Source organism: Canis lupus, chromosome 21 (genome assembly GCF_048164855.1).
Source record: "Canis lupus baileyi chromosome 21, mCanLup2.hap1, whole genome shotgun sequence".
NCBI classification, from domain to species: Eukaryota; Metazoa; Chordata; class Mammalia; order Carnivora; family Canidae; genus Canis; species Canis lupus.
In genome coordinates this window covers 15,674,743-15,685,187 of record NC_132858.1, presented here as the reverse complement: position 1 = coordinate 15,685,187, position 10,445 = coordinate 15,674,743, and the positions used below count along the sequence as shown (strand labels likewise).

General features: G+C 33.0%; 1 protein-coding gene across 1 annotated transcript; it reads left to right on the top strand.

Annotated features, from left to right (window-relative positions):
- The first annotated feature begins 7,853 nt into the window (after positions 1-7,853).
- Positions 7,854-8,783, top strand: LOC140613366 (olfactory receptor 4P4-like). The gene has a single exon (XM_072791897.1). The coding sequence runs from the start codon at positions 7,854-7,856 to the stop codon at positions 8,781-8,783; it is 930 nt and encodes a 309-aa protein (XP_072647998.1).
- Positions 8,784-10,445: the final 1,662 nt, after the last annotated feature.

The following is a 10,445-nucleotide window of genomic DNA, read 5'->3' as shown; positions in this document are numbered from 1 at the left end:
AGAGACGACATGCAGATGGCTAACAGACACATGAAAAGATGCTCAACATCACTGATCATCAAGAAACACAAATCAAAACTTCAATGAGAAATCCCCTCACACTTGTCAGAATGGCTAAAATCTACAATACAAGAAGGAAAAGATGTAGGCAAGGATGTGGATACAGGGGAACACTTCTGCACTGTCAGTGGTAATGCAAAGAGGTGCAGCCTCTCTAAATAGTACAGAGGTTCCTCAAAAGGGTAAAAACAAAACTACCCTCTGACTCAGTATTTGCATATCTTTTTGCGTTAATTTCTTTCCAAGTCCTTTGTACAACATAAAAATAGTAGTTCTCAGTTTTTTATTCCTTCTCTCTAAGCATTCTTTATATATTCTTGGTATAGGTCTTTTTGCTATATATATCATATATTAAAATAGATAGAAGTTATATTTTTATATAGTTTACATATCAATTACATATACAAATTTTATATAATGTAAAATGTTTATAAAGTGTATGTCTTATTATATATAGCTTTTTCCTAGTGCAAGGATAACCTTTACATATTTAAAAAATTAACATCTAACGAGAAAAAGAATTAAAATCTTAACATTTTTCTGATAATTTCTTATAATAATTAAATCTTTTATAATTATTTTGCAATATTTAATAAAGATTTATCCACCCCCAAGGTTAAAAATACTCTTTTTCACATTTTTTTTTCTTTTTCATATTTTTATAGGTTTTTCTTTTAACATCTAAATGTCAGATTCATTTTTGGTTAAATATTGTGTTTAGTATGAGATAGTATCTGTGGTTCATTCTTTTTCTCATATGGATATCTAATTGACCCAGCATAATTAGTAGAAAAAAAAGTCTATTCTTTCCTTCATAGAATTACCTTGACATCTTTGTAAAAAAAATCACACATTTAGGTCTATTTATGGACATTCTATTGTTTCAATGATCTATATGTTTATCCTTATAGCAATACCACACAGCCTTGTTATGGGAGCTTAATATAGTTCTTTTATTTAGCTAGAATAAATTTTCTAACTATTCTCTTTTTTCTCCCTAGATTTTACATGTAAGTGGTAGCACACAGTATTTGTCTTTCCCCTTCCGGCTTCTTTTACTTAGCATAATGCTTTCCAGATTTACAATGACATTGCAAATGGCAAGATTTTCTTCTTTTAAATGGTCAAATAATATTTATCTTCTTTATTCATTCATTTATAGAAGGACATTTATTTTTCCCCATATCTTGATTATTGCGAATAATGCTGAAGTTAATATGGGTGTGCAGATATGTCATGTTATTAATTTTTTTAAATTGTATGTGTTTAAGTAGGCTTCACCCCCAAGGTGAAGCTTAAGTTCCAGGTCCTGAGATCAAGAGTCACATGCTCTACAGACTGAGCCAACCAGGAACCCCCAAGTTGCTTAATTTAAGTCTTTTAAAAATACACAGAAGTAGGATTGGTACATCATATCTATGGTAGTACATTTTTTAAGTTTTTGAAGTCTGACCATATTCTTTCTCTAATGGCCATGCAATTTTGCATTGCCACCAACAGTGTATAAGAGTTTCCTGTTGTTCCCATTCCTGCTAACATTTGTTATCTCTTGTCTTTGTTTTATAATAACAGTCTGAACAGGTGTGAGGTGATATTCAATTGTGGTTTTGATTTACACTTCCCATTAATGACGTTGAGCACCTTTTCATATATTCTTTGGCCTTTTATATGTCTTCTTTGAAAAAATGACTATTCAGGTCTTTTGCCCAATTTCAATTGGATTATTTATTTATTTACTTGCTATTAAGTTGCAATAATTCAATATGCATTTCTTGTATTTTATGATTTTTTAAACTTCTTATCAATTACGTGTTTTGTGAATATTTCCCCCATTCTGTAGATTGCCTTTCAATGTCCTGTGTCTTTCCTTTTCTGAGCAGAATTCTTTGATTTGATATAGTCTCATTTGTTTTTAGGATTTTGTTGCCTGGTTCTTCTTCTTTATTTTTTTTTCTTTTCTTTTTATTTCTGTCTGATCCAAGAAATAATTTGCAAAACTAAAGTCAAAAATCTTTTTCCCTCTTTTTTCTTTGGGGAGTTTATGGTAGCAAGTCTTATATTTACCTCTGATTTACTCCAATTTAATTTTATGATTTTGTGAAGTAGATGTCCTATTTTATTTTTTTCATATGGATATCCAGTTTTCTCAAAACTATTTTTTGATGATATTGTTCTTTCCCTATTGTGTGTTTTGGAACCCTAGTCAAAAATCAGTTGACTATATGTGTGTATGTTTTTGTCTGGGTTCTTTGTTCTGTGTCATTGTTCCATGTACTGTTTTTATGCCAATATCATACTGTTTGTTTACTATAGCTTTGTCATCCAGCTTGAAATCAGGTTTGGGATGTCTCCAGGTTTACTCATCTTTCTCAAAGATTGCTTTGGTTATTCAGGGTATTTTTGTAGTTCCAAAGAGAATAAGGATTGTTTTTGTCTCTTTCCGAGAGAAATGCCATTGGAATTTTGATCAGAATTGCATTGAATCTATAGATCGCATTGAGGTATATGGATATTTTCACAATATTTATCTTTCTAATCCATAAGCACAGATTATCTTTCTTTTTATTTGTGTATCTTTGAATCCATTTCATCAATGTCTTATGGTTTTCAGTCTATGAGGGTTTTTCCTGCTTTGTTAAATTTATTCCTAAGTAGTTTATTGATTTTGAAGCTGTTGTAAGTGGGATCACTTTCTTAATTTCTCTTTCAGGGTTTGTCGTTACTTTGTAGAAATGCAATTGATTTTTATATGTTGATTTTTTATTTTTCAACTTAATGTGATTCATTTATTATTTCTAATATTTTTTGGTGGAGTCTTTAGGATTTTCTATATATATCATGTCATTTGTTAATAGAGTGTTACTTCTTCTTTTCTCAATAAGATGCTTTTATTTATTTTGTAACCTAGTTTACTAAAAGTCTTTTGAGTAAAAAATTGAATATAAGTAGTGAGAGCGAATACCCTCGTATTTTTCTGACTTTATCAGGGAAATATTTTGTGGATTGTGGTTTTTGGATTGTTTAGTGATTTTTCTAAATTGTTTTCTTAAAAATCTTTATTTTTTGCTATGTGCAGTTATTGAACTGTCCCTTCGATTAGTGTAGTAGTTAGCAAGTTATTTGACAGAGACATCTTTAAACTATTTGCACAAAAAATAATAATACATAAATCTTGATCTAACATTTGTTGTGTTCAGATTTGATGTAATGTATCTTCTTTAATAGAGGTTACAGCTTTTCCTTTTTTAATAATATAATACTTGTGCAAATATTCCATCTACACATGCAAATAATATGTATTCTTTGTTAGATGTATAATTTTATGTATGTGTCTACAATACTTTTAAAAGTATTGTTTAGATTTTCTCTATCTTTCCTGACGTATTGCTTGCTTTATTTTTCAAAAATTTAAAAAGGAACACTGAAATCTTCTGTGAAGATGAATTCATATTTTTTCATATGGATTTACTTAATTTTGTTTCATGCATTCTGAATCTGCATTATTAAGTGCATGTATGAGTCGGAGTCCAGTGGCAAGGAGAAGACAATTGCTATAATTTAAGAGCTGTATTGGAAGTGGTTATTTTCATGATGTGTACAGCTGTAGGAGAACCCAAGGAATGTGTAATGGCCCAGCTTTGTGAAGTTGAGTGTGTTAGAGTATGGTGGGTGCACAGAAGAGGCGAGCAGAAGAAATGGAAATGAGCAATATAGGAAAGAAAAATATATTATAAAACAAAACCTTAGATGGACCTTCACGGACCCATGACAATCATGTGGTATGAACTAAGGGCTATCATTTACTCAACCTGTTCCCATTAGATTCTATGTCTCTCTCACCCAAGGTAGGGAGGGAGATAAAAGAAAGCAAAACAAAAACAAACTAAAATAAGGAGAGAAAATGATTGTGCGTTGTGGCCTTTCAAATTCTTTCTTTCTTTTCTTTTTTTTTTTTTTTTTTTTTTTTTTTTTGCTTTCACCTGGTATCCTTTATTATAAGGAAAATCTTTGTTTCTGCTACATTTCATTAACATAATTATCATGGGAATTTGGTTAAATGTATATGTATAAGGACAGTTCCATCTTTAAATAGGGCTAATTTTAACTGCAGCATTGTAGACAAAGGAATGCATGGAATCAAAATCTAACTCTGCACACAATATGGATGTACCATATGTTTTCATCTCATTTTTGTTTGCTTGTTTAGTTTTCATGAATTTATTTTTATTTTATTTTTTAAGTACAAATTTATTTTTTATTGGTGTTCAATTTGCCAACATACAGATAACACCCAGTGTTCATCCCGTCAAGTGCCCCCCTCAGTGCCCATCACCCATTCACCCCCACCCCCCACCCTCCTCTCTTTCCACCACCCCTAGTTCGTTTCCCAGATTTAGGATTCTTCATGTTTCCAAATTCTAACCACATCCCGAACTAGGTAATATCCAGTATCACAAAAAGGTTATAATTGGAATGATAAAAAAATTCAATACTTATTATATATATATATATTTATAAGTATATATATATACTATATATATAAGTGTATATATATAGTATATATATATATATATATATACACATATATAGTATCATGATAAAACAACAGAGACCTCAGTCTTTAAGGAAATTATTCTAGGATAGGAGAGAGGGGGAAAACAGATACCCATAATATTACATCAGTGCTATAACACTAGAGAAGTATTGAATCACTCAGGTAATAACTCTCATGAGATTAATAAAATAAGCCTCAAGCCCGTATATGGGCTTCGATGATCTTATAAAAATGTGAGGTTTATTTATCAAATAATAACCACATATGCATTGGCCACTGTAAAATGCCTGTGGGAGTTTCAGGCCCCTCTGTGCTTTTAATTCAAGGTATTCCCAGTAATGCTCTCCTGAAAGGTTCTTTTGGTTGGAAGATTCACAGGAGAGTCAGAGACATTCCACATGTGTTTTCTGTTGTATAGCACAGGCATAGAAATTAAAAAACAAAACAAAACAGCCTGAAGGATCCTTGACATTCCAAAGAGATGTAAAATCCTGCAGAAGTGAGCATCCTGGTAAGTATGTCTGTGTGTGTGTGTCTATAGTATTTTTATATATTAATTTTTACATATATATGTATATTTAAATTGGGAGAAACTAGGATTTTTAACAATTCATTTTAGATAAAAATTTGATCTTATTGAAATCTTATCTTTACATTTACATTCTTCTGGAATAAATTTTCTTCATGGTTATTTCTAAGAGAAGTCATTAAAGATATACAGAAAAAGATTAGATACAGACTCCCCCTTAGTGCTTGTGTAACCTTGGGTTCAAATTTCCTTATTTGCAAAACAGGGACAATAGTACAATAATATACCTCATCAAGTCATAGTGTAGGTGAAATGGTTGTTATATGAAAAGTACTTACTAAATACTAAAATGCCTAGAATATAGTATTACTTAATATTTGATATTTAAACATTTTAGTCTAAATATATTACATAATTCAGCCCATACCTTTCAACTTCACATTTTACTTTATTATAAATATGATAAATCATTTTAAAAAGCCAAAAAATCAGGGTGCCTTGGTGGCTCAGTCAGTTAAGCATCTGACTCTTGGTTTGAGCCCAAGTCATGATCTCAGGATCTTGAGATCAAGTCCTTCACTGGCTCTACATTCAGTGTGGGGTCTGCTTGAGATTCTCTCTCTCCTCCTGTCCCTGCCCCTGCTTGCTCTCTCTCTCAAATAAATAAATATTTCTAAAAAGGCAGAAAAATCATGTCAAATTGTCCTTGATGGATTTTTATACTATCTATAGACTCTTATGCCTTAGTCATAATCCCCACTTCCAAAGAAGCTAATGAAACTTTTTTCTTTTTAACCTGTAGTTGACAAGTGTTTGCAAATAATTCCTCAGATATTGTTCTCAAGTAACTTAAAATTTAAGGGGAGATTCTTGAAAGAAACTCTTTAAATAAAAAATATGCTAAAAGATGGACTCAAAATTCTTTACTCCAAAACCGTGCAAATATCTGTGGTTTGTGTTTGTATCGGGGGGGGGGGGGGGAGTAGAGGAACAGGTTTTGTTTTGTTTCTATTGATTAAATAAATACCACAAAGAAAATGATTTGAAGATGAGCCTGGGGATATTCATGCATAAAGGAACTTTCCCAGAGGATTCTATGGGCATTGCTTTGTAGAATGTTTTTCTATGGATCTGTGTTTTCCTAACTGATGTTCAATCACTCTAAGCTGAGCAACACTGGACCAAACATTGGAAGGGGCGAGTCTTGCACCAATGTCCAGGACACATTCCAAACTGAGAGTTGAACTTGCTACAGTTTTGTTCTACAATTTTATGAAAGATTGTCCTTGAATTCATATATGTCCTTTAATCAATCATATTCTTTCACATAAATAAGGACTAGGTTTGGATATTATCAATTTATACATAGAAAAAACTTTGCTAAGCTCTATTGTTTCAACCCAGAACAAATTGATACAAACACCAATTTTTGCCTTTGCATTTAATGTATGTGTAACATGAGTTTTTCAACTATCCCATTGTAGTAGAATACAAAATGCACAGGGAAAACCAATTCACTGATGAAAGTACTGATAATCTGTTTTCTTATACGACAACTTGTTCTTTTCCATTTTGGGGAGCATTATTCTTCACTCTTGATCATATCAGAATCATAAGCCTCTATAATATAACCTTAAATGAACTTTATTTCGCTCTTGGCACAGGGCAGGCATATCCAGTATCACTACCAGCTGAAGAAGGAGGATTGGGAAGAATGAATTGCTCAGTACTAAGAAGAAAAAGAATTTTTGCAGTTTGCAACAATGTGTATGGAGCTAGAGTGTATTATGTTAAGCAAAATAAGCAACAAGTCAAGTCAATCAGAGAAAGACAAATACAATATGATCTCATTCATTTGTGGAATTTAGGAAACAGATGAACACAGGGTAAGGGAAAAATGAAAAAATAAAGAAAGGGAAGCAAACCTTAAGAGACTTTTAACTACAGAGAACAAAATGAGGTTTGTTGGAAGGAGGTGGGTGGAAGAGAAGCTAGATAGGTAGTGGGTATTATGGAGGGCATTTGTGATGAGCACTGAGTGTTATACATGTAAGGTACAAATCATTAGATTTCAGACCTGAACCCAATTTTACCATATATATCAAGTAGCTAAAATTTAAATAAAAAATTGAAACAAAAAAGAAATATGAGAGCTACGTGCAACATACACAAATATATGTAGCACAGTGAAGGGATGGTATTTGTTTAAACTTATATGGGTAGTTAATGGCAGAAATGGAGAAAGACCCATATTTTTTAAGGAGGTGGAAAACAGCTGGAAGCCTATTTACTCAGTGAGTAATGTGGCATAGACATTAAGAGCATAAAAATTGCATCTGATACTGGCATCTGATATTTTAGGTTGCTACCTAATACTTTAATGATTTGGTGCAATTAGCGAACCAACCTATTTTTCTGTTTCCTCATATGTAAAATGAGTATCAGAATAGTAACCATTGTGTTGTTATGACTTCAATGCTTGCAAAATGTTTATGATAATTTCAAACATAATATATGTTTTTATTAAATATAATTTGAAATATAATGATACCCTTGCTCTGAAAGACTTTATAAGAGTGTAACAAATTCTCTAAATCTTTTTTTTATAAATAGTCCAAAACTTAAAAAACACTATTGAAGACGTAACATATTCTTTATCATTTCAGATGAATTAAGTTTCTGTTGTGTCTCTGGAATCACCTCAACCTCATGGAAAATCAGAACAATGTCACAGAATTTGTTTTCATGGGTCTGTGGGGAAATAAACAAATGGAGCTACTGTTCTTTTTCCTGTTCCTGCTCTGCTTTTTGGCCATCTTAATGGGAAACTTCATCATCTTACTCACGATCATCTGCAGCCATCTAATTGAACAACCAATGTACTACTTTCTCTGCCACCTTTCTCTCATGGACCTCTGCTACACTTCCACTGTAGTCCCCAGACTAATCAGGGACTTAGGTGCAGCCAGAAAAAACATTTCCTATAACAACTGTATGACCCAGCTCTTCACTGCCCACTTGCTGGCAGGGGTGGAGATATTCATCTTGGTGTCCATGGCTTTAGACCGTTATGTGGCCATTGTCAAGCCCCTGCATTACATGGTCATCATGAGCCGGCGGAGGTGTAACCTGTTGATTTTCATGGCCTGGAGTGTGGGGTTTTGGCACTCTGTTGCTCTATTGCTCTTGGTACTCAATTTACCTTTCTGTGGTCCTAATCAGATAGATCATTACATATGTGATGTGAAGCCTCTTTTGAAACTGGTGTGCAGAGATATTCGTGTTGTTAATATCTTAGTGATTTCAAACTCAGGAATGGTGGCAGTTGTTGTGTTTCTTGTCCTGGTGGCTTCTTACATTCTCATATTATACAATCTGAGGACCCACTCCTCTGTAGGGAGACGCAAAGCTCTCTCCACGTGCAGCTCTCATGTAATGGTGGTCATTTTATTCTTTGTGCCTTGTATCTATATTTATGTTCTACCTGCAGGGAGTGAAAACAAGGATAAGGAGATCTCTGTGTTTTACACTGTGATTGCTCCCTTGTTGAATCCTCTCATCTATACCCTGAGAAACATGGAGATGAGAAATGCCATGTGGAAGGTGTGGTCTAAAATGGCACATACGAAATTCAGGTAAAGGTGATATTCATTCCACTTCTGACCATGTGTTCCCAGAGCATTTATTATTTGAGATGTTATGGAAAACATAGCTTTCTTTGGGGAGTTGGACTAAATGAGCTCTAACATTATAAGAGACAAAGAAGCAAGTCACTGTAGTTCAGATTGCAATATGTACACTAAAGTTGCCAACTGGTTCCACATGTGGTTGAATGGGTTTGAGGAATGCTAGAAATGTCTTTCTAAAACACATGCCTAATCATAGCACTGTCCTCTCCAATAATGTACACAGAACAATATTTCCTTGGAATAAAATCCAAAGTTCTCACTTGTTTATCACAATTGGTCCTGGCTGAATCTGCTAGTCTCAGAAGGCATTATAATGGTAGAAAGGATGGTGTTAAAATGACAAGTTTTGGGGTCAGGGAGAGCTCAGCGATTACTGACTCTGGTACATTTTTATCTTTGTGTCTTGGTTATTTGCTTTAATTATATATGCATCTCCATCTTTCAAATATCTATGAAATGTGTAATACTGTACTTTATAAAGTTGAAATATTGCCTTGGCTAACACGTGTGAAGATTGAGGAGGGCATGTGGCTTCTAGAAACATAGATTTTTCCTCTTTTTGTACTTTTCTTCATTTCTTTCCCTTTCCTAGGCTGCTTTCAGTCAGCTACACTGCACTCCTCTACATTCTCCAAACATACTCTAAAGTCTATCAGCTCTATAACTGTTCTTCTATCTTTTCTGCTTGTAATGCTGCTCCCACGATGCATTTGTGTTCATATCTTACATATAAAACACACTCCTGATATTTTCTTATTCCAGAAGATTTTGCCAATTCATAAACAAGCCAGTAGTATTTATTATTTCTTCCTTGTTCTTTTGTTGCTATGAAACTGTGCAATTACTCCTTTTAAAATAATCCTGTGTTCCATATCGGTGTTTCTTCTTATGTGTTTTTCCAGTTGAATTGAGTCAACTCGGTCAAAAATGTACTGTATCTTTATTTTTCTTTTATCTATTTTCTAGGAATAAACCTATACAAATTAATAAATAAACAGTGAATTAAATTCAAAGATGCTATCTTTTCTTTTTATTGCATTTTACATGCTGTTCTCATATCCAGAACTTCCCTTTATGTTATGAACTATCATGCATTTGTAATAAAATATGTAATGTCAGAAAGGTTAAAAATTAAACATACATCCCATGTAGCTCCCTGGAAAAGTATAAAATCCATGAGATTCCAGCTCCCTATTATGTCGTTTATTTATTTTCTACATTTGAAGGTGCTATTATTTTAATTTTCTTTTATCCTCTTGTCTTTTGAATCAATAATCCCATTAGCTCTGTGTCTTGGTTCCCATTTGTGTAGACATTTCTCTCTGCTGAAGCATTTGCCTTTTCTCAGAAGAATGATTGCATATTTTGCACATTGAGTTTGCTCAGCTGAATTACTCCTGCCCGAGAGTAAGGAGAAGTCCAGGAAAAACCATAAATGTGATGGTGTTTATCTTCTATGTCAGAACACCTTCCTTTGTTATTTGCAGTCTTACAACTTTTCACATCTAACTGATTACTGATTTTTTTCATGGATCCATGATAACTTGTTGGATAGCAAGGGAAAATGTTCTATTTCTAGGAAATTTTAAGTCTGTCTACTTATAGTTTGGTT

Bases quoted from the DNA above. Each gene is read 5' to 3' on its own strand.
- LOC140613366 (XM_072791897.1), top strand. From the start codon at position 7,854: ATGGAAAATCAGAACAATGTCACAGAATTTGTTTTCATGGGTCTGTGG.